Consider the following 26,226-nt stretch of genomic DNA (forward strand, 5'->3'; position numbering starts at 1 on the left):
ATTTCTAATTGAGTTTCATACAAAGGATTTTGTTCTAGCTGAAAAAGTTTTCAAAAACCCCCTTAAACAATTCATCCTTCCTCTCGTTTAAGGCCATATATTCTAACAAAGGGTAGTTACGAGAAGTAACCTAAAAGTAGTCTATAAAAGGGACTTGAGATCCCTGGTAAAGGTACACCGTTTCTAAGATTGAAACTACTTGCTTACTTACTCATTGTTTCTTAGCCCAGTATTGACTTGATCTTAGGAGTGCAATCAACAGGTATGACCCCCTCTGTTTCAAACGAAGCCGTGTTCCAACATTCCAGGGAAAAAGCAAATTCCAGCAGAGGCAGATGAGTCACAACCTGTTCCCAGAGTTAACCGATGACCAGGTCAACCGGCAATAACATTTATAAACAGGTCGAAATACCATTTAAAATAGGTATTAATAATACATATAAAATAACCATCAAAGCTGATTTGATGATTGATTATAAAACGATGTTGTTTAGCGACCAAAATATGATCGGTCGCTGTAATTAAAAAAAATATATTTAGCAATCAAAATAAATTTGGTTGCTATAGGTCTCTAGTTTAGCCCTCAAATTAACCACCACAATTTACTTATTTTTAATTCATTATTTCAACCCATTGGCGACTGAAAACGGTGGTCTTTATCACCTTTTACTTCAACGACCAATTTAGCAATCAATTTCCTATAAAAAGTTCGTTGCTGGTTTGGTCCATGAAATTCAGGTGACCAAACTTTCTGTGATAGAAAATCGATTGAAATTTCAGTCGCTAAATTGCGACCAATTTATTATTCGGTCGCTAAATGCTTTGCGAGTAGGGTTTTCGCTTCCATCTTTATTTGGTGTTTGTTTCGATCGCAAATGTGCTTAGTAATCGATTGTAGGGCTAGATTGTAGTGCTTTTAGCGACCGATTTTGGTGGACGTGATTTCTTTTGTAATGAACTTAAACTAGTGCCAACCATAATTTTTAATAATGATAATATATAATGAAATTATAATTTTATTTAGCACATCAATTATCAATTTATATTATTATAATGTTATTTTAGTTGTAAATTTTTTATCTATTTCAATTTTTGAGAGTCATTATTAATATTACTTATTAAATTTTGCTTTGTAAATTTAAAATTTTTAGTGGTTTCTCAAGGTTAATTGCATATTAAGGTTATTTTTTTCTTTAATAAACACATGTGACAATTACTAAAGACTAAACAAATGCTCAATCATATTAACAATTAAAGAAGTTCAATAAAAACTAACCGAATTAAAGCTATTGTACTTAAAAACAAAACATGTCAATATTTGTTGTATTGAATAAACTATTTGTCCAATAATAAATTAAACATCTTTGAAGGTTTACAACTTTAGGGCTTAGGTTTCTTAGTTTTGATCATTAACCTCACACTCAATTTGATGCTAAGTTGTATTGGTTATGCTTAGGCTTGATATGTTATTTCTTTATGTGAAATATAGGTTAAAATACAAGAAGAGATGATTGAATTGTACTTTAAGAATATCTATTTTTTTTTTTTTTGCAATAATGTTGTATGATCAAATGATAATTGTACTTGACAAACATTAAACCCTAAACCCTAAACCCTAAACCCTAAACCCTAAACATTGATATGATAAAACACACTTAACTTTTCTTCCTAAAGTTGGCAAGATTCATTGTTGTGTTAGTGTAGATATCTTGAGCAAATGCTTCAATAGCAAAGAATATTTTTTTTATGACAAGTTCATACCTTGATCAAATGAAGTTTTTTTTTTAAAGATTTTGATGGACTCTTTATGTTTAAGTTATTGTTTTAACAAACTAGTATACTAATAATATATATGAACGAAATATTTATTTTTCTTTTATCTTTATATAGAAGAATAAAAAAAATTTATTTAAAGAGTTCGAAAAGCCAAAGAAAGTTAAAAAGCATACGGTTTGAGGTTGTGTGCTCATATACAAAGATGAATTTGATTCTTGCATCAATGATTATATGTTATGAGAGTTGGAAAATCTCTAAGAGAACTTATATGTGGAAAGGTTGTACAAAGTTAGTTCTACATTTTTTTTAAGTGTTTCAAGAAAGATGGTTTCCCATTTATAAAGAACTTTTAGAAAGATTTGTACCCAAATCAACTAAAAAATAACTCCAACAAATGTCAATCACAAAAAAAACTTGGTTAATATCGGTTGAGAAATTGCTTTGTCAACGTTGATGAGAAAATCCATATTAACATTAGTTGATAAATAATTTCAATCTACATTAGTGAGAAAATAGTATAAACAATGTCAACCTAAAAATAAATCCATTTGATGTTGAATCAAAAACCCTAATTTGTGCACACAAAAAAATAGTCACTTTAGTTGACATCATTTGAAAGATACTCCACTAATGTTTTTTTTGTAACTAATGTTGACAAAGAAAGAACTTCCTATATTGAGAAAATGACAACTCTAATTAATATTAGTTGAAAAGAAACAAGAAACCTTAACTAACGTTAATTAAAAATAACTCTAATTGAAAAAAAAATCATGTTTGACATCTAAGTATTCTTATTTCATTTCAGTAATAAAGATGAAAAGATCATCAAGTGCATTCGTTTTTACATCTTTATAATACTGTTATCTTCACCACCATATACAAGACAAATGTAGTAACCAAAAATGATAAGAATACACTTTCAGAATACATGCATACCAGTGGCTCAAATGACTCAACAACATTCCTGACAAAAACTCCATTCCCTGGATTTTTAAAATGATAAATACTATAAATTATTATGACACCAACATAAAAAACGTTTCAATGGAAAGGACGAAGAAAATTTAAATTTAAAGATAAAATTATTAGTAATTTTACAAATCATTTAAGGACTACAACAAGAACCACTATTAGTCATGTCAATATATCTTTCTCTCCCATAACATAAAACATGAGAAGATCCAAGTCATGCATACCAATTTTCTTACCAAAACAACAAAGATGTTGCTATGTACAGAGAAAAGCCACTGCATGCTCTTCTCCATTTGAATTTCCACGAGTTAAAAAGTTGAGCAGAAATGTGAACTTCAACTCACTTTGAATATCACTTGGCACTGAGAGAAAAACAGGCACACTAAGGAAGATTCTCTTCACATAGAAAAATGGAAACTAGATTTAATGGCACAAACTTACCTTTTGCTGGATCTTCTGTGTCGAATAATGAGAAATATTCCTGAAGCAAGAAGGGCTGATCCAGCTATGATCGTGGAAACAATCAGTTTCTTTGACCTTTTTTGCTCCTTCCCTCCAATGGCTTCCTCCTCACATTCTTTTTGCTCCTCCAACTGTTGAGAGTCTTCCTCATCGGCTTCATCTACATGTTCATCTGCCTTTTCTTCTTCAATTTCATGTGTTCCATGGCTTTCTTCCAAAGCTTTGTGTGTACATTGTTGATCTTCAGGGGACTCTAGCTGTAGTGTCTCTCTTTGTACAACTTCTTCGTCTGTTTCCCCTTTGGTTGATGCTTCACCATCTATTTCAGAGTCCATGTCTGAATCTTGAGATTCATCATCACAACTAGCATCTATCTCATCCTTTCCTTCAACTTCAAATGGTTGAGTGGAAGATAAACTTAGAAATTTTGTTGGTTCACCCGCTTCATCTGCAACTATTTCTGATGCTGCAGTACTGTCTGTGGAATGAATGAATTCTTTTCCTTCTTGCATATGATCTAAACTCATAGCCTTAGAGCCATCTTCTTCCAAACCACGCTTTTCTAACTCACGTGGCTCTATACTCCGCATTTCTATAGTTGGAGATGTCAGTTGATTTACTTGTTGCTCATCAATCTCACTTTTTGCTTTTGAATGTGTAGCTATGGCTTGTGCAAGTTCTCCTTCTTTAGAAGTGGTTGCTTCTAGTGCATGCATGGGTCTTTTTCCCTCCTTTTTTTGTTGTACTTCCTCTATCTTTGGAATTTTGTAGTCCTTGCTTGGCAATGATAATTCACGAGGTTCTTTTCTTTGGCTTGCTGTAGGCATAGGTGACCCTTCTTCCTTCTTTGATTTTTCAACTTCTTTCTTTGGAGTCATTATTGGGGGTTTCACCTCCAATTTAGGTAATGATTCCCTTTGATGTTCTCTCTTGCTACTTTCATGCGTTTTTTCTGCATCCTGTTTGAAGCCACTAGCCTTCTCAATCTCTGGAGTTATTTCCCCTATTTTAGGCATCTTATCTTCTGTTGCTGTATTTGTTTTTTCCAGGGGCATTTCCTTTTCTACAGTGTCTACTTTTCCCACTCCATCTGCAACATCTCTTTGCACACATTGTTGATCTCTGTCAACAATTTTCTCCTTAGGCCTTTCAGTTTCCGCTTGCATTGTCTCCCTGATTTTTTGTTCTTTGTGATTCTCATCCTTTTTTGTGACTTTTCCTTCTTTCTTTAGGAGTATCTCCATAGGAATTTCTGACTTCAAGGTTTTCCTTTGTTTAGACCCTTGATGATCCTTCATTTCATTTAAATTCCTTGTATCCTTGGTAGGACCTTCTTTTTGTGATTCAGTGGAAGCTTGTGCTTTGCCACCTTCATATAGTTGATAATTTTCTCCAACTTTGGTTAGATGAGTTGATGGAAACCTTGCAATCTCTTCATTTCTTTCAATGTTATAAGTGAACTGTTCTCCTTTTTCTTTCTTTGGCTTTATAGTGTTTTGTTTCACTCCTTTTTCTGATTCACGAATCCCCTTGGTTTGAATTTTTGCAGGTAGCAACTTTGTTTTATCTGTCTTATCCTTTGCACTGTCTTGTTCAAGCTCCTTAAATTTCCCGCTTGCTACTTTTACACTTGTAGTTTGGCCTTTAGTTGATTGCAATTCTCTATCAGGAGATTCTATCTCTAATTCTTCAGGATGTTTATCCTGTGGTACTTCTTTGCAAGTCATGGGAATTCTTCCACTCTCAGGCGCTTGAACTTTTTCCTCAATTGTAGACTCAACAACATTTGTTTCCTCACTCTTTCTTCTGGTCAGCTCTTCTACCTCTTTATCCTTTGTTTCCTCTCTTGTCTTGGCAAATGTGTGTATTGTTTTCATAGGAAACTCTTCTGTCGCAGCCTTGCTTGCTTCAGATCTACCTATATTCATTTCTTCTTGTAAACGATGTTGATCTTTTACCAGGATCTTAGGACCTTTTTTTCCTTTCTGAGATGACTTCCTTCCTCTTTCATCAACTTGTATCTCCTCATATTGGTCTCCATTTATTTTGTTCACAGATTCCTCCATTTGTGCACTGTCTTCTTTGGCGCCTTGTGTTTCCCCCATCTCTAGAAATTTTGGTCTTTTGCTTCCATCGAATACCCCAAAATCAACATTCTCTTTCCCACTTATTTGGTCACTAGACTTGAGTTTTGGCTTTCTAACCTCTTTCTCACTTCTTTCATGAGTTTCATCCTCATCCAAAGCCTCATTTGGTTCAACATGCATCTTTATAGACCCCTCTCCTTTTAATTTCACAATAACATACTCATTCTTATCCTTCTTATTTTGGACAATTGCTTCCATCACCTGCTTGGGAAGCTTTGCCTGAAAAGTCCCCAACACTTCAAATACGACTTTGACCATATTGTTTGGTACATTTGGTCCTTCTCTGGACTTTCTTTCATTGTTGGAGTCATCAGTTTCCTTCTGTAAGATCTCAGTTGCTGTGTTTTTCTGAATAACCCTACTTGCTTCTTCACTCTTATGCTTTTCTCCTTGAACCTTTTTCATTAAACTTTCTGGTGCAGCCATTTCTTCTTTGATAATTTCTTTTGGGTCTTCCATGTTTGAAACCTTACGTCCTCTACTTCCATCTTGTTCCCTCACCAGCTTGGGACCCTCTTCAATTGGTACTTCAGATTTTCCTGTAGGAGTTTTTCCTAGTACATTTTGTTGATCATTATCCGTAATCCCATGCTTAATTTTCTCAACTATTTTCTGTTTTGTTATGTCTTTCTCATCTTCACCCTTTTCCAGAAAATAGTCCATCTCTTCTTCCCCTTCTCTTTTGACCATCGCTTCTCTGACAACTTCACTTTCTTCTATTGTCTTATTTGTTAAGTTCTTCTTTGCTTCCGTATGCATCCATTTGGGTTCTTCTCCCTTATCCACAAAACATTCAACCTCTTTACCTTTTCTTTTGACCATTGCTTCTTTGGTATCATCACTTTCTTTCATTGTCACTTTTGTTGAGTCTTTCTCTGCTTCCCTAATTTTTGATTCTTTACCTTTAGCTTTATCAGCAAAATTTTCAATCTCCTTGACTTTGCTTTTGACCATTGCTTCTTTGGCATCTTCAATTTCCTGCATTGTCTTCGTTGTTAGGTCTTTCTTTTCTTGAACATGCATCCCTTTGGGTTCTTCAACTTCACCTTCATTGTTATCTACAAAATACTCAATCTCTTTGCCCTTCCTTTTGGCAATAGCTTCTTTGACATCATCATTTTCATGCATTTCCTCTTTTCTCAAGTCTCTCTTTGTTCCCATAAGCATCTTTATCGATTCTTTGTCTTCACTCTTATCCGCAAAACATTCAATGTCTTTGCCTTCACTCTTTACTTTCACTTTTTTGACATTTTCACTTTCTTGTAATGTCTCTTCTCTAAAATCCTCTTTTGTTTCCATATACATCCTGTTGGCTTCTCCTTCACTCTCATCCAAAAAGCATTTGTTTTCATTGCCCTCATCGGCACCATCACTTTCCTGCACTGTCTCTGTTGTTAAGTTCTTCTTTGCTTCCATATCCCCCTTTTTTGTCTCTTTACCTTCACCCTTGGCAAAACTTCCAATCTCTTTGCCTTTTGTTTTAGATATTGCTTCTTTTGCACCTTTTGTTTCTTGCATTGACTCTTTTCCAGTGTTCTTCTTTGCTTCCATATTCGTCATTTTGAGTTCTTCACCCTGATCCTTATGCACAAAATATTCATAATCTTTGCCTTCTGTTTCGACCACTGCTTCTTTCACATCTTCACCCTCTTGTATAGTCTTTGATGTTAAGTCCTTCTCTGCTTCCACATGCATGCTTACGAGTTCTTCATCTTCACCCTTATCCCCAAAATATTCAGTCTCTTTGCCTTTCTTTTTGACCATAGCTTCTTTGAATTTTTCTCTTTCTTTCTTTGTTCCCTTTGGTAACTCTTTCTTTTCTTTACTAAGCATATTTATGTGTTCTTCACCTTCATACTTGTCAGCAAAATTTCCAATCTCTTTGTCTTTTGTTTTGACTCTTGCCTCTTTGACACCTGTTTTTGGCATTGTCTCTTTTGTTATATCCTTCTTTGGTTCCATATTCATCCTTTTGGGTTCTTCACTTTCACCCTTATCCACAAAATATCCACAACCTTTGCCTTCTCTTTTGACCATTGCTTCTATGACATCTTCACTTTCTTGTGTAGTCTTTGCTGTTGAGTTCTTCTTTGCTTCCACACACATGCTTTTGTGTTCTTTATCCTCATCCTTATCCAGAAAATATTCAGTCTCTTTGCCTTTCCTTTTGACCATAGCTTCTTCGATTTTTTCACTTTGTTGCTTTGTTTCTTTTGTTATCTCTTTCTTTGATTTCACAAGCATTTTTGTGAGTTCCCCAGCTTCATCCTTATCAGCCAAATTTTCAATCTCTCTGCCTTTTCTTTTGACCATTGCTTCCTTGACACCTTTTATTGCTTGCATTGTTTCTTTTGCTATGTTCTTTCGTTCCATTAGCATCCTTTTGGTTTCTTCACCTTCACCGTTATCCACAAAACATTCATAATGTTTGCCTTCTCTAACATCTTCTTGTATAGTATCTGTTGTTAATTCCTTCTTTGCTTGAACATGCGTGCTTTTGGGTTCTTCACCTTCACCCTTATCTACAAAATATTTAGTCTCGTTGCCTTTCCTTTTGACCATAGCTTCTTTGACATTTTCACTTACTTGCTTTGTTTCTTTTGTTGACTCTTTCTTTAGTTTCACATTCATCTTTTTGTGCTCATCACCGTCATCCTTATCAACAAAATTTGCAATCTCTTTGCCTTTTATATTGACCATTGCTTCTTTGAAACCTTCTATTTCTTGCAATTTCTCTTTTGCTATGTTCTTCTTTGGTTCTATATGCATTCCTTTGGGTTCTTCAGTCACACCTTTATCCACAAAATATTCATAATCTTTGCCTTCTCTTTTGACTCTTGCTTCTTTGACGTCTTCTCTTTCTTGTATAGTCTCTATTGTTAGGTCCTTCTTTACTTCCATATGCAAGCTTTTGGGTTCTTCATCTTCACCTCTATTAGCAAAATCTTCAGTCTCTTGGCTTTTCCATTTGACCATAGCTTCTTTGACTTTTTCACCTTCTTGCTTCCTTTCTTTTGTTGAGACTTTCTTTGCTTTCATAATGACCTTTTTGTGTGCTTCGCCTTCCTCCTTATCAGCAAAATTTTCAATCTCTTTACCTTTTCTTTTGATCATTGCCTCTTTTACACCTTGTTTTTCTTGTATTGCCTCTTGTGGTATGTCCTTCTTTAGTTCCATATGCATCCTTTTGGATTCTTCACCCTTATCCGCAAAATATTCATAACCCTTGGCTTCTCTGGCATGTTCACTTTCTTGGATAGTCTTTCTTATTAAGTCTTTCTTTGCTTCCACATGCATGCTTTTGGGTTGACCCTTATCAACAAAATGTTCAGTTTCTTTGTCTTTCCTTTTTACCGTAACTTCTTTTGCCTTTTCATTTTCTTGCTTTGTTTCTTTTGTTAACTCTTTTTTGGCATTCATAGGTATCTTTGTAGGTTCTTCACCTTCACCCATATTAGTAAAATTTCCAATCTCTTGTTTTCTTTTGACGATTGCTTCTTTGACACCTTTTGTTTCTTGCATTCTCTCTTCTGCTATGTTATTCTTTGCTTCCATATGCATACTTTTGGGTTTTTCACCACGCTTATCCGAAAAATGTTCATTATTTTTGCCTTCTCTTTTGAGAATTGCTTCTTGGATATCTTCACTTTCTTGTGTTGTCTCTTCTTTCAAGTCCTTCGCTTCCACATACAACCTGCTGGGTTCTTTCCCTTCACCCTTATCTACAAATTTTTCAATTTCTTCGTCCCTTCTTTTGGACATTTCTTCTTTGACATCTTCAGTTTCGTGAATTTTCTTTGTTAAGTCTTTCCATGCTTCCACAAAGTACTCAATCTCTCTGTCTTCTCTTTTGTCCATTGCTGTTTCATTTTTTTTCATTGTCTCTTTTATCAAGTCTTTCTTTGCCTCCGTATGCCTCCTTTTATGCTCTTCACCTTCACTTTTATCCACAGAATATTCAATCTCTGTCCCATCTCTTTTGTCCATTGCTTTTTTGACATCTTCATTTTCTCGCAGTGTCTTTTTTGCCAATTCTTTTTTTGTTTCCTTGTGCATCCTTCTGAGTTCTTCACCTTCATCCTTATGCACAGAATACTCATTCTCTTTTAATTTTCTTTTGATCTTTGCTTCTTCAACATCTTCAATTTCTTGCATTTTTGAAATACTCAACCTTTTGCTTTCCTCAATTGTGCTTTTTGGTAACTTCTGAGGAAATTCTTCCCTTGTTACCATTGAATCAATTTCTTTCTTACCAGCCTTTCCTCCATCATATTCTTGATCTCCATTGCCATTTTCAATCTTAGGCTTTTTAATGTTCTCTTGGATGCTCTTTCCAAATATGTGCTTTTTACCATCCTTACTGGCTTGAATAGGTATTTTTTCAGATTTCCCTCCATCCATATTCTCTTTTATGCTTTCAGTTTTCTCCTTCCATTGAATCCTAGACTCCTTAAATTCTTCCTGGCTTATACCACCAATGTTGGTAGGAATCTGATCATCTACATTTTGGTCAAGTTCTGGTGCCTTCATTGTTTCCATTCTACTTTCCTTCACACTTTCTTTTAGTCTGTCCTCAGTTTCAGACCTAGGTTCTCCAAATTGTTTTTGGCTTGACTCTCCAAGTCTCTCTCCCACAGTAGACACATTGGCTTCAACAAGCATCTCTCCTGGCTCTTCTCTCTCCATCTTCTCTACAATACTTTTACTTTCCCCCATTTGTTCTATAGCAGACTCTTTACATACTCCTTGGATTGGATCTCCAATATTCTGTGTGACATGTGCACCAACATTCTGCTCAATTTCTGATCTCTTCATTCCTTTGTATCCTGCTCCCACATTCTTTTCTTTCACACTTTCTCCATCTCTATCCTTGGTTCCTGACTTGGATTCTTCTTGTTCTTTCTGGATCACCTCTCCAATTATTCTTGCATTGCCATCATCAAGCATATTTTCATTTACTCCTTTCTCCTCCTTCTCTACAAAACCTTCATTGTCCTCCATTTCTTTAACCTCAAACTCTTTATCTTGTCTTTTGTCTCCTCCAATATCATGTGTGACTTGTGCACCAACATTCTGCTCAATTTCTGATGTTTTCATTCCTTTGTTTACTGCTCTTACATTCTTTTCTTTCACACTTTCTCCATCTCTTTCCTTGATTCCTGACTTGGATTCTTGTTCTTTCTGGATCACCTCTCCAATTATGTTTGCATTGCCATCATCAAGCATATTTTCACTTACTCCTTTCTCCTCCTTCTCTACAAAATCTTCATTGTTCTCCATTTCTCGAACCTCAAACTCTTTATCTTGTCTTTTATCTCCTCCAATATCCTGTGTGGCATGTGCACCAACATTCTGCTCAATTTCTGATGTTTTTATTCCTTTGTTTACTGCTCTTACATTCTTTTCTTTCACACTTTCTCCATCTCTATCCTTGATTCCTGACTTGGATTCTTGTTCTTTCTGGATCATCTCTCCAATTATGTTTGCATTGCCATCATCAAGCATATTTTCACTTACTCCTTTCTCCTCCTTCTCTACAAAACCCTCATTGTTCTCCATTTCTTGAACCTCAAACTCTTTATCTTGTCTTTTATCTCCTCCAATATTTCGGGGCATACGTTCACCTACACTTTTCCCCTTTTCTAATGTTTTCACTGCTTCTGTCTTTCCAACCTCTTCTCTCGTGCCTTTTACCCTTTCATCCTCATTCTTCAAATCTAATTCTTCGATTTCCTTTTGGCTTGCTTCTCCAATTTTCTGTGAGGTGTCTACTCCAACTTTTCGCTCTGGTTCTGATGTCTTCTTCACTTCATATCCTTCCTTTCCAACCTCTCCAAAACTACCCCCATTTCCACCATCAGTTCCAACATTAGGTTCTTCTACTTCTTTATGTACCCTATCCTTAATTATTTTCCTGTTGGAATCATCAAGCATCTTGTTAGACACTTCTGCTTTCTTCTCCATGGTATTTTCACTGTCCTCCATTGCCTGAACTTCAGACTCTTTAGATCCTTTTTGGCTTGTCTCTCCAACAGCAGTAGGAATGTGATCACCTTCGCTTTTCTCTTGTTCTGATCTCCTTCCCCTTCCGCTAGATTCTTCTTCTTTGATCTCTTCAATCTTAGCCCCACAAATTCCCTTCACAAATTTTGGCATGATAATATTCATTATCCATTCCTCCTCATCATACTTTGCTTTGACCCCATTCAATTTCACCCCATCAGGAATTTTGAAAACCTTATTAAACCCTGCAACATCAACCTCTTTCCTATGCATTAACCATCCCATCATCAGAATATTCTGAACAGGCTTCTCTCCACTAATTGATATCTTACTACCATCTTCACTAATCTTGATGTTAATGTTATTCTTCTTATAACCTGTGTTTGCGTGGACTCTTAACATGATATATTACATAAAGAATAAAAGAAAAAAAATGAAAAGAAAATAAAGACAAACAAGTACATCACTTATATGCTAGATCACAGGAATCCTTCCAATCCTAGACGAGCCTTGTTCTTACTTAACCCCTAATATCAAGTTTGAATTCTAAGTATATAACTGCATTACATACTCGGAAAGAGAGTTTGGCTATCACAATAGTTTTCCCTACTAATTCAAGAAATATTGTATATCATGAAGAATAATTGTGATCTCTACAAAAAAAAAAACAGTTATAGAAGATGTTACAAGACTGACCTTTGAGATGAGCAGTGAGGATGAAAGCAGTGTTTGTTTCTCTAGATTGAAAGATAGGTTCTGCTTTTGCGAATCGATATTCAGAGATGGAAGCAACGTCATCTCTAGTTTTAGTGATTTTGAGTCCCAATTCAAGGTCCATCTATATTGCTGCTATAATATTTTCAGAACAAGGATTAAAAAAATGTGGTGTAAGAGTTTAAAATAAAAGTGTTAAATTTTTTAATGAGTATCAGAACAGAAACATGATGTTTGAGGGTTCTATCATGATTGTGAAGTTTCAACAAATGAGAGAAGTATTTATTCTTTTCTTTCTCATGTAGCTCTTGTGGGTCCTAAGTATGAGGATGATGCCTATACGGTTTGTGTTGTTCTTTCCTTGCTGGGAACCTAGTACTTCCTTTCCTTTTAAAACCCTCTTCATTAAAAACCAATCCTTTGCTTTTCTTGTTTCAAAAAGATCCAAAGTTTGAAACATGGTTCGTAATGTTATGATGAACTAGTTTTAATGTTACGCCCAAAAGATTGAATAATAGCTTTTGTTTCATAACAAAGATTATTCCAAGCAGGGTTGTTTATTTGTGCACATCCATTCCATAGAAGCTTCTACTTCCTTTCCTTAGTTATTTTGGATTGTAAACTAAAAGTATTTCTGGATTCAGAAATAACTTCCAAATTCTATATTTGGAATATTTTTTTTTTATTTACACGTTCTGGATTCTACAATATTTTTTTTAAGAATACATTTTAGATTATAGAATCCTAAGTGGATCCAAAAAATACCTTCTAGATTCAATAATCTAGAATATATTATCTTTAATTTACACATTCTATATTGTAAAATTTGAAAAGTATTTTTGAAAATACGTTTTAGATTCTATAATTTAGAATGTATTATTTTTTAAAGAAACACATTCTGGATTATAGAATCTGAAAGGTATTTTCAAATATAAAAATATCTTATGGATTCTATAATTTAGAGTTTTTCATGATATTTTTTTCAAAATAAAAAACATCAATAGAAAGTATTTTTTATATTTTAAGAAGTTATGGAAGTGGATGAAGAAACAACCTCCTTGGAGTGAAAATAAAATAAATTCCATAACCCCGTTATTTTCTTTTCTTGTACTACAAACTAGAAATTTAATATATTTTATAATGATATGTGATATATAATGAGAATGAGAACTGTTTCATCTGGTTATATAAATTATGCTTTTATTTTACTTTTATTTATAAATGAATTTTGTAATGGGAAGAGAAAAGAGTTAGGTTTAAAAAATATTGTTTCTTCCTCCAACTCCATATATTATTCTCTCATCTTCATATATTTTTATATTTCCAAAAATACTCCTCTGTATTATTCTGAATTATGTAATTCGAAAGTCTTCTTTCAAATTTGTAATTAGTTTCTGGATTATGTAATCCGAATGCCTTTTTTTTCAGATGCATGATTAGTTTCCAGATTATGTAATCCGAAAGTCTTTTTTAGCTTATGGATTATGTATTTCAGAAGTCTTTTTTCAATTGCGTATTCGGATTACATAATCCGGAAGCTACTATATGAGAGCGACACAAGAAATATAAAAAAGTATTTTCACGTTTTATATGGGGTGACAGAAGAACCTATGGAGGTGCGGGAAGAAACAATCTAACAAAATCAATATAAGAGAGAGTGAGGCCCGATACCATGTTGATATGTGATGTGTTTAAATTTCAAATTTCAGAATACAAACCATTTTATTTTAAAAAATACACAAAACGAGAATTACTATAAATATTAAATTAAGTCACTAAAAAGAATAGTAAAATAGAAAATACACTCATATTTACAACAACTTTATTTCAGCCTGTTTTGGACAAGGTAGATGGATGAAACAGAATACATTTATTTTGATGTTTCTAATTCTATTAAATAACAACACATTTTTTCCAATCAAGATCTTGTTTTGCTGGTGATAATGTTTACTCATTATTTTGTTTAGTTAATCTTTATTTCCTTTGCATCATTTAAAGTCTGGCATAAACCAGAAGCAAGCTAGCAAGACATGCTCCTAGATAGAGAAAGCAACTGAATTTTGGCTATGCTTCTTTGTTTCTTTTTTTTCTTTCTCAATATAATTTTCTTTTCTTATTTTCATGAAATACATTCTTTCACCTTAAAATAATTTCATGTTAACTCTTATATTCTAATATATTATTTTGCATCCCACGTAACATCCCAGATTTAAAATATAATATAATATATAATATCTAAATATATAGGTTTTACAAATAAAAAATATATGCGCATTCTTCTCACCACAAAAGTAAGACTCCTAAGGTGGTCTTGTATCATCAGATATACTTACAACTATTAATTATCAAATAGAATTACAACTACAACTAGGGTGATTATGAATTGAATTTTTTAAAATTGAATTTAGATTCAATTCAAATATAATAAAATAGATTTGATTTAAAATTCATATATATTTTAACTACATCAAACTCATTTGTATTTTTTTCAATTTAATTAAAATTAAATTAAATTTAGATTAAATTCAATTTATCAATTTGACGTGTGATCCAACTCAGCTTGACATGGTCCTAATCTAATATCGGCTCAATGTGTCGGTCTCAGATGACCCAACTTGACTTGTCGGATCTAGTTAGTCTCAATTTCATTTGAGCCCGACTCGACTTGGTCTTGACCATAAACATGGTCATGCCTTAGTTCATCTTTTGCATTTTCTCCTCCAACCGTCTAATGGTTCTTTGAGCTTCATGTAATTCACCAAGGATTGAAGCTTTGGAAGGAGAATTCTGCTTGTAGGATGCATCACTTGAAAATCCAGCCATTTGTAATTAAAAAACAGCAAACACACAAAAACAGCAAACAAGTTAAAAATTAGCAAAAACAGTGAGCTTTGGCAATGAAACTGCCGAAGTGAAATGAAGCTGAAAAAAGAGATCACTCTCAAAGAAACAATGTTCTTGCACCAATCTGATCTTGAGGCCTTGGAATCCTCAAATGAAATATGTCAAAGCAAGCACACCAATCTCAAGAGCAACCACCACAAAACCAATGAAACAATAAAGACAAACAAGAAAAGGTATAAGCAAGGAAAGGTAATTGCAAAAGGAATACTATATGTAAGACAAACTCAAAGAGTAAGAATGAAAGACAATCAAGAAAATAAAGAACTCAATGAGAAAAGTAGGCACACAAAAGAATACCTAAGGAAAAGCACTAGAGTAGATGAAGAAAACAAAAAATATAGCTACTGGAATTTTATTTTATTTTTTTTTAAATGCAAACTGTGCTTGATATTCACTGATTTAACTGGAACGTTGTAGAGCGAACTGGATTATGAAATTTATACCACAGAAACTTCAAGATGTTAACTCAATAATGGCACTGGAATCAATTAAAAACAGTAAGCCAATTGAGAGAAATAAATTTTTTAAAATCGCTGCCAGATTACCGTATTGTTTTCGGCAGGAATGTACACTTTTTTTATTTTATTTATCATTTTTTGTGTACTTCATATTTTTGAATGATTCTTTTTTCTATTCTTTTCTAACACTTTGAATATCTCAAATCCAGAATTTCAGAATTTTACAGTACGTAAATCAGTTGCAATAAGGAAAAACAGTAAGCACTTTTTTTCAGAAACAGAGGAATCCTAATAGGAATAAAAAACAGGATGATGAACTAGCAAAGACATAATAGAAAATGATGTATTGGAACTTGTATAGGTCTAGAATACAAGTATGAACTCAATTCTAAAAAGAAAATGCACAAAGGATCAACATCAATTCAGAAAATTATATGACACCAAAGCAAGAAACAATCAAAACAATAAAAGTACTACTAGAAGTAATGACATATATGGAATAACATGACTAAGACAAAACTTGACATGATTACAAAATTAAAAGACACAACACAAATTGTAACAAGTGAAAGGAAGCTTAAGGTAAACTCTAGGAAGGATAATGCCATTCCAAAAGAGCAACCATACTCATAAGAATTATGAGTGCCATAAACCTTTCCACAAACACATGGAGCAAAAGAAAAACAGCAAGAATACTCAATTAAAATTCTAAAACAGAAACTTAAATTGCAAGAAATTAAAAAGAGCTCTTGAAATAAAGTGCACACAACTCAACAATTAAACAAGAAGAACCTAAGACTCATGATACCACATGATGTGATTCCAATAGCCACATAGAACAAGATTCTTGACATTTTTAGGAATCACCTTGAGCTGGAAAATATAGAGGCACTTTTCTTAGAGTTGGATCATGGTTCTAAGACAAGAACTCACCAATAACTAGCACCAAATCCCAAACTCATTTGGATGAACCAAATATTGTCAAATTGAATCAACAAAGATATGAAAACTGGAATGACCGAACAGATTTAAACAACAAAACAGAACAAGTGCTGGAAAATAGAAAAACCGAAACTGAAAAACTCAAGAACACAAAGCAACATGAACAATTGAAGAAGAAGAAAGGAAGGAGAAGAGAATGCTCATGAAGATGGAAGGAGGATGGATGATCTCGCCACTAGAAGTGTGGAATGCTCCTAGATGAGAGTGATGCCGCCACTTGAGGACTCCATTGATCCATCAAGATAAGACTAGAGAAGAAGGCTCCAAAAGCTCTCCAAAGGTCACTCAAAATTTGAGTAGAGTTTTCTTAGATTAATTCCAATCTGAATTTTACAAAGAGAGCACCTCTATTTATAGCCTAAGGTGCTGAAATGTAAGCTACACAAATTCAAAAAAAACTCCCTCCCAAAAAGCTTCTAGAATTTGCGCCTAAAACAAGGCATGAGGAAGGTGTGATCCTTTCTCTCACTTTGGCACCTCCTTATTTACTCCTACACCTATCTACTAATACACCCCCCTAAGACTCTTAACTAAAGACTAAAAGATGCTTTAACAATAGAGGTTTCTAATGTTTCCCTCTAAGCACCTTTCTAAACAATATTTATTTAAAACTTGGCCTTGCCCTTCATGGGATGGTCTTTGGGCTTTTGTGGGCTTTGGCCTTCTTGGGCTTGGGCTTGGGCTTTATCTTTTGCAAAGATTAACAAGAAAAACTTTAAATGTGAAGGCGAATGATCTTGTTCTTCATTATAAAAAGCCACCTTTAGTTGATTCTCATCAATAAACATGGTCATGCCTTAGTTCGACCTGGACCTAGGTTGACTTAATGTGACTTGCACCTAGGTTGACTTAACTCGACTTGGGTCAGTGTAGGCACAAATCTACCTAGGCTTGTATCAACTCATCTCTACCTAGATTTGTGTTAACTCGACTCAACCCATAAATGAGTTGACTCATCTCGACCTAGCCTTGATTGACTCAGCTTGACTTTGGTCTGGGCTGACTTAGGTTGACCTAGTCCCGAACTAGCTCAATGATGACTTTCTACAGCAAGTGCACCATGTTTGTCAGAAGTAATAATTGTCCCTAAGGACAAATATCGATTCAACAAGGAACAATGAATTATCAAGTACAATAATCGCTAAATATGAAACAAAAACAATTAAAAAGAATGTTGAAGTGATTTTGTTGCCAATGATTAATAAGAAAACAGACAAAGAATGAATTGCTTCAAGTTGGAAAAATAGGGATTAGGTTTCATCTCTCTCACTCTCATGTATTTTGATTAACATGTTAATATTAAGTTCTTTGATTGAAATTGATGCCCGTATAAAATTCATTTATATCGATTCCTCGCATATAAAATCCTTAAAAATGTTCCCTAACTATCAATCCCTCGCATAATTATAAGAATAAGTTATAACGAAGCTCAGGCGTTAATAACAATTAACATTTCAAGTTTATTCCTAGCACTCAAATATGTTAAGTATTGTTGTTTAGGTCAGAACCCTAAAAATACTTTCCAGTTAGATTTAAGATTCTCAATTTGTCAAGGAAATTTAGAAATAAAACAACAATACCAATAATCAATCAAGAACTAAATATTTTAATATATAATATATCACCTCAATACATAAGAGTTTGAGCAGATTACTCCGAATCCTAAAGGGTAGAATTAACCATGCTTACTTTTAGCACCTTCCATTCACCCAATTGGGTTACTCAATGATGTTTTCCTCTCAATCTTGTACACTAGGGTTGAGCCTCTAGCCCCCTATTTAACCTAATTTTCTACGGTTAGGTTGTTTCACGTGTCGCTCTGATGGGCTAAGTGATAAAACATAAAAAAAAAACCTAATATGTCTGATGTATTCTCGCTCAAGCGAGGAATTCTCGCTTGAGTGAGAAAGACGTTGATTTCCTAAAATAGTCCTGGAGCATTCTCGCTTGAGCAAGAATCTACTGTTGCAAAATTGGCTTTTTCGGCACTTTCTCCATTTTGGGACCTTCCAGCTTTCTCTTTTTAGCTCAAATCATTACTCTTTAATCCAAATCTCCAATCTTCCCTAGAAGCCTACAATTAACACAGAATCTGAGAATAAAATGCTCTTATTCAAATAAAGAACATAAAAAAAATAAAAAGGTATAAATTCATAAATTAGGGATTATTTTATATGTAAATTAGCAATTAATAGTCATAATTGCCTATATTTTAATATGGAATATTACTAAAATTAGGCACTTATCACTCGACTCGACCTGTGTTCGGGTTGACTTAGATAGACCTACGTTAGTGTTGACTAAGCTAATCTCGCATCCAAGCTAACTCGGTTCGACCAAAGCCTGGACCCAAATTAAGTTCGACCTAGGTGATGACTCCTTAATTTGGCAAGTGTACCGAGACAAAAGTAATAAATTGTCCCTAAGGACAAATATCGAATCCACAAGGAACAATTCTAAAATCTCAAATATAATATTCACTAAATATACAAATATGTGCCAAAGTTTGTTTGAGGAATCGAGCAATGGTTAAACGAGGTTCTTCCCGAATACCAACTCGTAACAAAAGAAACTCCATCTTCTGGCGGTACTGATCAACAAATAAATCTTTCTGAGTTAACCAATGGAGCTGATTGATAAGGTCATGATCATAAAAGGAAGGAATATATCGTTTATGTTGAGTAGAACGAAGTTCATTCCAATACTTGATGGGATGGGATGATGACGATGTATTAGGAGATCACGGGAATAAGTAGTCCACCAATGCATAACACCTTTTTGAAAGCTAAGAGTGGCTAAGACTACACGATGTTTATGGTCCACATGATGGCACCCAAAGATTTGCTCAACTTTCATCTCCCAGTTGAGATAGGCATCTGTGCTAGTCGTGCCAAAAAAAGAAGGAAGGGAAATCTTGGGCTCCCGAAACGTAGACTGGCAGTAGTGATGGGTAGGTTTGGGAGGTGGTTGATAAAAATCATGATTGTGATGACTACTATAGGCCTCAGGATGAAGATGATGAACACTGGCCCAATGAAGAGATGGATCTCGATGGTGACTACGAGAGTCGTGTGATTTGCGGTCACATTCGAGAACAAGCTGATGAAGCAAAGTTTTAATTTTTTGTAATTAAGTATCATGTCTCTGAAGAATAATTGTGATATCAATGGTTGAAGGAGACTGTAAATTCCCATGTACACTGGAAGGATGGGATGGATCACTCATGATGGAACAAAAACAAAAGAAGAGTCAGAAAATAGTTAACGAGTAGAAAGAAAAAAAAATAAGTTGGAGAGAACAATTGTACGCCCAGGACAACAAAGTGAGTACCAAAACCTGCTTAGGTAAAGCTTACTGCATTGAGAACTCACAAAGATGTTCAAAAGTCTAGTGTAAAAATAAGTCGAAAGAAAAACAAATAGATGTAGGTAAATGCTCCTAAAAACCAAAGAACGGTTTAGGCTAAAGGCAAGACGACAAATCCTAATGTATCACAAAGACGTAAAATGCAAGAAAAGAAAGACAAAAGTGAAAGAAGAAAATAGCAAAGAATGAATGAAAATGCTAGACGAAACCCGATATGAAAAATGCAATGAATACTTGAAAGTACCCTATCACACGACCACACGCATGCAGGAAAGTAGTACAAGATAGAGTGAGAGGGCCCAATAACGCAGTTGCCCAAACCAGAAAACAAGAGAACTATAATACAAAGAGAAAGTAAACACACAAAATTATGTGATACAGAAAAGTACAAATGTAGAGAAAATGGTAAAGGGGTGTCTTGATTTGATACTTGTGAAATGAGGGAAACTAAAATATCTCTTGTTACCTTATTGTCTCCGCTTGAGATTAAGTCTAGAAAGCCAAGTAAAACCCACTGGAAGGTTGGTTGAGATTCACTTCTTGGGGCACCCTTCAAACAAATCACAATAGAGGAAACAAGGAATAAAGCAAGAAAAACACAATTTGAACAAAATGAGCTAAACGCAAAGAGGAATAAAGTGGACAAAACAGAATAGAAAACCAACAAAGACAAGCAAAAGAAACCTAAGGAAAGCTCTAGAAAAGATGAACAAACAAAACTAGAAGAAACTGGCAGGAACTATTCCATAATTTATATGTCATTTTCCACTAAGGTATTGAAACTGGATTTTTTATCGTATATTTCGCCCTCAATAAGGAACAAAATGCCACAAAGATCATAACCAACAAAGATGTATACACTAAGAAACAAATCAACCAAACTAGTAAAAACACAAACAGTTTAGCAGGACAGTAAAACTGGATTCAAAATTGACAGAGGGAATTATCCAATTTATGGTAATTTTTCTGTATTGAAGCTAACATATGAAACAAAAGATGATAAAATTTTCAGGTGAAAAAACCAAGGAAAATAGGTGTAGTAAAATTAAAACCAAAAGTAAACTAGCATTGAAACAATTTAACAAGCAACAAACAACATCATGGCTTTTAAAATTTATATCTCTTTATAAACGTAAAATGAGGACGTGCCTTTTTTACTAATTGTGCTACACATGTGAAGGTTCTACAAGGAAAATTGCACACACGTTGGATGCGAAATGAGTGCAAGATAAATTTCTCAAACTAAGTGGAAAACTACAAAGTCTGGAAACAAAAAACAAGGACCTAAAAAAGCAAAGCAAATAACAAAAATTTTGATCAAGAGTGATCAAAGGCTTTGAAGAATCCAAATCCAAGTGTTTGATGCAAGGCTGGAGTTGCTGCTGTGTTTAGGATAGGATCTGGGTAATTTATTTGTGTAATCCACTCTTTGTTGAATCTAAAGCTAATGTGTTTTATAACCTTTTTAAGTTTAAAGTGTTTTTCAAACTAAGTGAAAAACAACCTGTTGTTTTGTCGAAACAACCGGTTGTTTTACTCTTAGGTGTTTTTGAAAAGGTTGAAAACTGTTTTGGTTGGTTGACTTGTTGTCAAACCAAAACAATCGATTGTTTCGTGGTTTCAATCGATTGTTTCTTTGAAAATCCTAACAAAATTCTGTTTTGTTAGTTGAATGTGCTTTAAATGATTTCGAACTGAATACACTCCTCTATTAAATGCTTTTGACCAATCTTTGAAAGCTATAATTAGTTTGTTTATGTTTTATAACAAACAAGAAAAACATATTTGTGTTTTTCAGTTGTGAAAGATTGCTTTCAAGCTTTGAACATTCACATTCAACTTTGGGTTTTCTCAAGAGAGATGAATAGGATTACATCTGTATTGATTTCATATTGTTTTGTAAACAAGTGTAATTCGTTCTAAATACTTTGTAAATTCTGGTGTTGTTGCCAAGGAGTGTTGTGTGCTCTTGAGGTTGTCAAGATCAACATTCTTAGTGTGTGTTGTGCCAAAGAAAGTGTGTTTCTTGAAGGGTTCTAGGTCACTTCTTTGGTGGTTTGTGTGTAATCTGTTTTGATTGCTTAGTGGATTACCTAGTGGCTTATGGGGACTGGATGTAGCTCTTGGTTTAAGAGTGAAGCAGTATAAACTGTTTGTGTATCTCTTTCTTCCCTTAAACTCATTTAAATTCAGTTGTTATTGCTTTGCTGGTATAAACAACCGATTATTTCGAAGAAACAACCGATTGTTTTTATGGTGCTTTTTTGTTTTGTGCTTTATATCTTGGCTAACTGAATTTCTGATTGAGTTTCATACAAAAGATTTTTTTCTAGTTGAAAAAGTTTTCAAAAGCTCCCCTTAAACAATTCACCTCCCCTTTCGTTTAAGGCTATTTATTCTAACAATTGGCATCAAGAGCTTGGTACTTGAAAAATACTCAAGTTTGATCCTAAAATCTTTTTTAAAATGGCTGAAAAACTACCTTTTGAGGAAGGTGCTTTAATTAACAGACCACCTCTGTTCTGTGGTTTGAATTATCAATTATGGAAAGTTAGAATGAAAATCTTTGTTGAATCTCTTGATAAAGGAATTTAGGATGCAATTGAAAATGGCCCTTTTATCCCTAAATTTGAAAAGGATGGATCTTCTATTGAAAAACCTTGGTCCCAATGGACTGATGCCGAAAATAAAAAGGCCAAGTTTGATTGTATTGCCAAGAATATCATAACATCTGCTTTAAATTTAGATGAATTTTTCAGGATATCACAATGTTCATCGGCCAAGGAAATGTGGGACACTTTGGAAGTCACCCATGAAGGAACAAATGATGTGAAGAGAGCAAGGAAACATACTCTAATACAAGAGTATGAGATGTTCAGAATGCTTAAGGGAGAATCTATTGCTGAAGTGCAAAAGAGGTTCACTCACATCATCAACCATCTAATGAGCCTTGGGAAAACCTTTGATAAAGAAGAACTAAACATCAAGATTCTCAAGTGCCTAGATAGATCTTGGCAACCTAAGGTAACAACAAATTCTGAATCAAAAGATTTGACATCCTTGACAACGGCTTCATTGTTTGGTAAGCTTAGAGAACATGAGTTAGAGATGAATAGACTCAATGTTCAAGAAAGTGAAGACAAGCATGTGAGAAGCATTGCCTTGAAAGCTGCCAAGCACAAAAGCAAACAAGATTCAAGTGATGAAAGTGAGGAAGAAAACCTTAGCTTGCTGTCCAAAAAGTTTAGTAGATTCTTGAAGAGAAATTGCAACAAATAAGCCAACAAAGAAAGGTATGGAAACAAGAAAACTAGTGATTTCAATTCTAACAATTATACTTGCTTTGGTTGTGGTGAACAAGGGCATATAAAAGCTGATTGCCCAAATAAAGAAAGAAATGAAAAGAAATCAAGCTACAAAGAAAAAAAGGGAAAATCAAGAAGAGCATATATTGTTTGGGATGAAAATGAAGTCTCCTCATCAAGCTCCTCATCAAGTGAAGATGAAAAAGCTAACATATGCCTAATTGCAGAAGGAGATGATGAGTCAAGCAGCACAAGCAGTGTAAGTTCATGTGCTTCCCTAAGTGCTGAAAATTATAGTAAACTGCTTCAAGCTTTTCAAGAAACTCATGAAGAAGCTAACCGATTGACTCTCTCAAACAACCGATTGAAAGGGTTGAACAATTGGCTTGAAAAGAGGGTTAAGACACTTGAAGAAGAGTTGGAAAAATCAAAAAATGATTTTGAAAAGTTTGAAAAACATTGCAAAAACTTTTCTCATGTGAGTGACTCTCTTGTTTGTGAAAATTGTGAAAATCTTGAAAGGAAAGTTCATTATCTTGTTAGAATTGTGGATAAGCTTTCAAAGGGTAATCCAACTTTGAGAATGTCTTGGCATCTCAAAATTTTGTTTTTGGAAGAGTTGGATTAGGTTTTAATCCACAGAACAAGCAAGATAAGTTTTAAAGACTTTTTCAAAACTGCCAGGAAAGCAACCGATTGTTAAGTTGAAACAACCGGTTGTTACATGCTTTTATTGCATGAAAAGAGGCCATTCAATCAGATTTTGTAAAATAAGGAAATATTTTGTTCCCAGAGGTTTCATGAAATGGATTCCCAAAGGTTGTGAGGTTTCAAATGACAAAAATAAATCAAATGGACCCACATTTGTAAGGGGACCAAATCTTGTTGCTTGAATTCATTTTGATGCAGGGATACTAGAGAAACATGAAGCTCTGAGTTATCTGATCAAGTTCTTGGAAGAAAATAATTGTGACTGGAACTGAATTGAGGGTGTGTACCAGACCAAGCTATTTTAAAAGCCAAAAGAAGCATTCTTGATCGCAAACAATGACTCATTGAAGGGACTTCATAAAAGAATAAGACCTTCCTTATCTTTACTGTTCAAATTACTAATTCATGATTAATTTCATTTTCTTTTATGAGCAATTACATCTGTTTTGAACCTTTCTCAGTTTATGCTTGAAATTCACATCCTGTTAAACTGCTGTAGAAAAACAACCGATTGTTTCCTCGAAACAACCGATTGTTTCCTCGAAACAACCGATTGTTTCCTCGAAACAACCGATTGTTTCTCCTCTGACAGCACTGTGAAGAATTGATTTAATTTCACTATACATTCTGACTGTTGCAGATTTCGAAAAAAGAGAGGATCTTGAGTCAATAAAGCAGTCTTGAAAGCCTGATTTGGTTCTAGAGGAAGTTACAAGTTGTCATAAAGGAATATATTCCATATCTTAGAAATTCAAGAGCCTTTATGTCTAGTCAAAAGTCACATGTGTTGACCATGTGTTTTTCTGCTCTATGCTGACATTTTCTGTGCAGAGCTTGGACCAGTTTCCTTTCTTGAAGACTGAAACCCACAATCACCAAAGGATCAAAGAAGGTTTCTGATTTGCTATAAAATCTGTTGCAGTTGTTTTCCTTCACAAAAACAACCAATTGGCTCATCTCTTGCAACATCTCTTTCTCTCCTTGTGTGTGTGCCTTTGTCTCATTCTGCTGTCATGGATTCCACTCCACCTACATCCAAGAGGATCAAAACAAGGGTTGTGAGGTCCGGAGGAAGGCTTGAAGGCTGGTTTTCAGGAGATAATGAATTAATTGAGAGGTATCACTTTGAGACAAGTGCAAAAGTGATCAACAATCCAAAAGTTGTCTCCTTTGATTGGTTGAAAAGCCAAAAGCTGGACAATGTGAGAAGGCTTCTCAAGGATCAACTACTGAAGAGATTCTTGGAGATGAAGGGGAACATATATCCAGATCTAATTCAGGTGTTCTACACAAACTTGAAGTTTGAAGGAAACAATCTTGTTTCACATGTTAAAGGTGTAGACATGGAGATTACCCATGATGTATGGGCTGCTGTAACTGGGTTGAAGTATGCTGGTCTTAGAATAAATAAAGCAAACATTGGTGTTGTGGAAGATTTCAACAAGATTCAATACTACAAAAGCTGTTTGAAGAATCCACAAGCTCAAGTGAGAACTTGTTCAGTTGGAGGACTGAAATTAGATGAGAGGGTGTTGGCTCTAATTGTCACTTGGATTTTAACTCCAAGGGGGAGCAACCATTCTGTTTTAACAGAAGAAGATCTTGTCTATATCTACTGTATCATGAAGAAAGTCAAGATCATTTGGATTCATATAATCAAAGAGCATATGCAAAAGTCCATGAGGTTAAGTGACTACCATTACCCCTATGCTGTTTTAATTTCTAAATTTTTACTCTATTTTGAAGTGAATCTTGAAGATGAAACCTCTGAGTTGGTAAAATCAACACAAGAAGTGAACAATGGTTCACTAAGCAAAATGGGTTTCACCAAGATAAATGGAAGATGGGTAAGCAAAGATGGTGATCATTGTGGTTCCTCAAGTGTTGCAGCTGCTGATTTTGATGAAGAAGATCAAGCTGCTGATATGAATATTCACAATGAAGAACAACCTGCAACTGACTTTGATGCTAGAACAAGTGCTGGACATCAAGGGGATGGGATTCCCTCAATGTTTTCTTTTGAAAGATACATAGTGGATATACTTGATGGCTTTGCTGAAAATCAAAGAAACCTCCATGATCTTTGTGTTACAAATTTCTAGAACATTGACAACAGATTCCAGAGCATGGACACTCGCTTTCAGACCCTTGATGAACAGATTGAAGTTGTTCAGAACCAGATCTTTGAGCTGCAATATGGCAAGGATGACTGAAGAAAAACAACCAGTTGAATGCTTAGGACAACCGATTGTTTTTTTGCTCTGTGGAAGCTTTACTGCTCTTTCTTTTCATATTCTATTTTATCTGAAACAATTTCTGTTTTATCTCTTCCTAAAGTCTATTTGTGAAGACAAATAGGAGGAGAATTTTGTGTTGTGTTGTCTAAAAGTCTGCAAACTTTATCTG

General features: G+C 34.4%; 1 protein-coding gene across 2 annotated transcripts; it reads right to left on the reverse strand.

Annotated features, from left to right (window-relative positions):
* Positions 1 to 2,587: 2,587 nt before the first annotated feature.
* Positions 2,588 to 12,320, reverse strand: LOC137837487 (uncharacterized). 2 transcript variants are annotated; one of them, XR_011085475.1, is made up of 4 exons: positions 12,057 to 12,320; positions 3,190 to 11,737; positions 2,985 to 3,110; positions 2,588 to 2,759 (listed from the first exon to the last, which is right to left on the reverse strand). XR_011085475.1 is itself a non-coding variant. In XM_068646491.1 (3 exons), the coding sequence occupies exons 1-3, from the start codon at positions 12,196 to 12,198 to the stop codon at positions 3,101 to 3,103; spliced, it is 8,700 nt and encodes a 2,899-aa protein (XP_068502592.1). In that variant the 5' UTR covers positions 12,199 to 12,320; the 3' UTR covers positions 2,833 to 3,100. The 2 variants fall into 2 exon arrangements, 1 of the variants encoding a protein (XP_068502592.1); XM_068646491.1 differs by lacking the exon at positions 2,588 to 2,759 and having other exon boundaries at positions 2,833 to 3,110.
* Between the last annotated feature and the right edge of the window lie 13,906 nt (positions 12,321 to 26,226).

The sequence above is a fragment of the Phaseolus vulgaris genome, chromosome 4, assembly GCF_000499845.2.
Source record: "Phaseolus vulgaris cultivar G19833 chromosome 4, P. vulgaris v2.0, whole genome shotgun sequence".
NCBI lineage: Eukaryota > Viridiplantae > Streptophyta > Magnoliopsida > Fabales > Fabaceae > Phaseolus > Phaseolus vulgaris.

Bases quoted from the DNA above. Each gene is read 5' to 3' on its own strand.
- LOC137837487 (XM_068646491.1), bottom strand. From the start codon at position 12,198: ATGGACCTTGAATTGGGACTCAAAATCACTAAAACTAGAGATGACGTT. The intron at 11,738-12,056 runs GTCAGTCTTGTA...ACGCAAACACAG, and splicing joins CCTCACTGCTCATCTCAAAG to GTTATAAGAAGAATAACATT.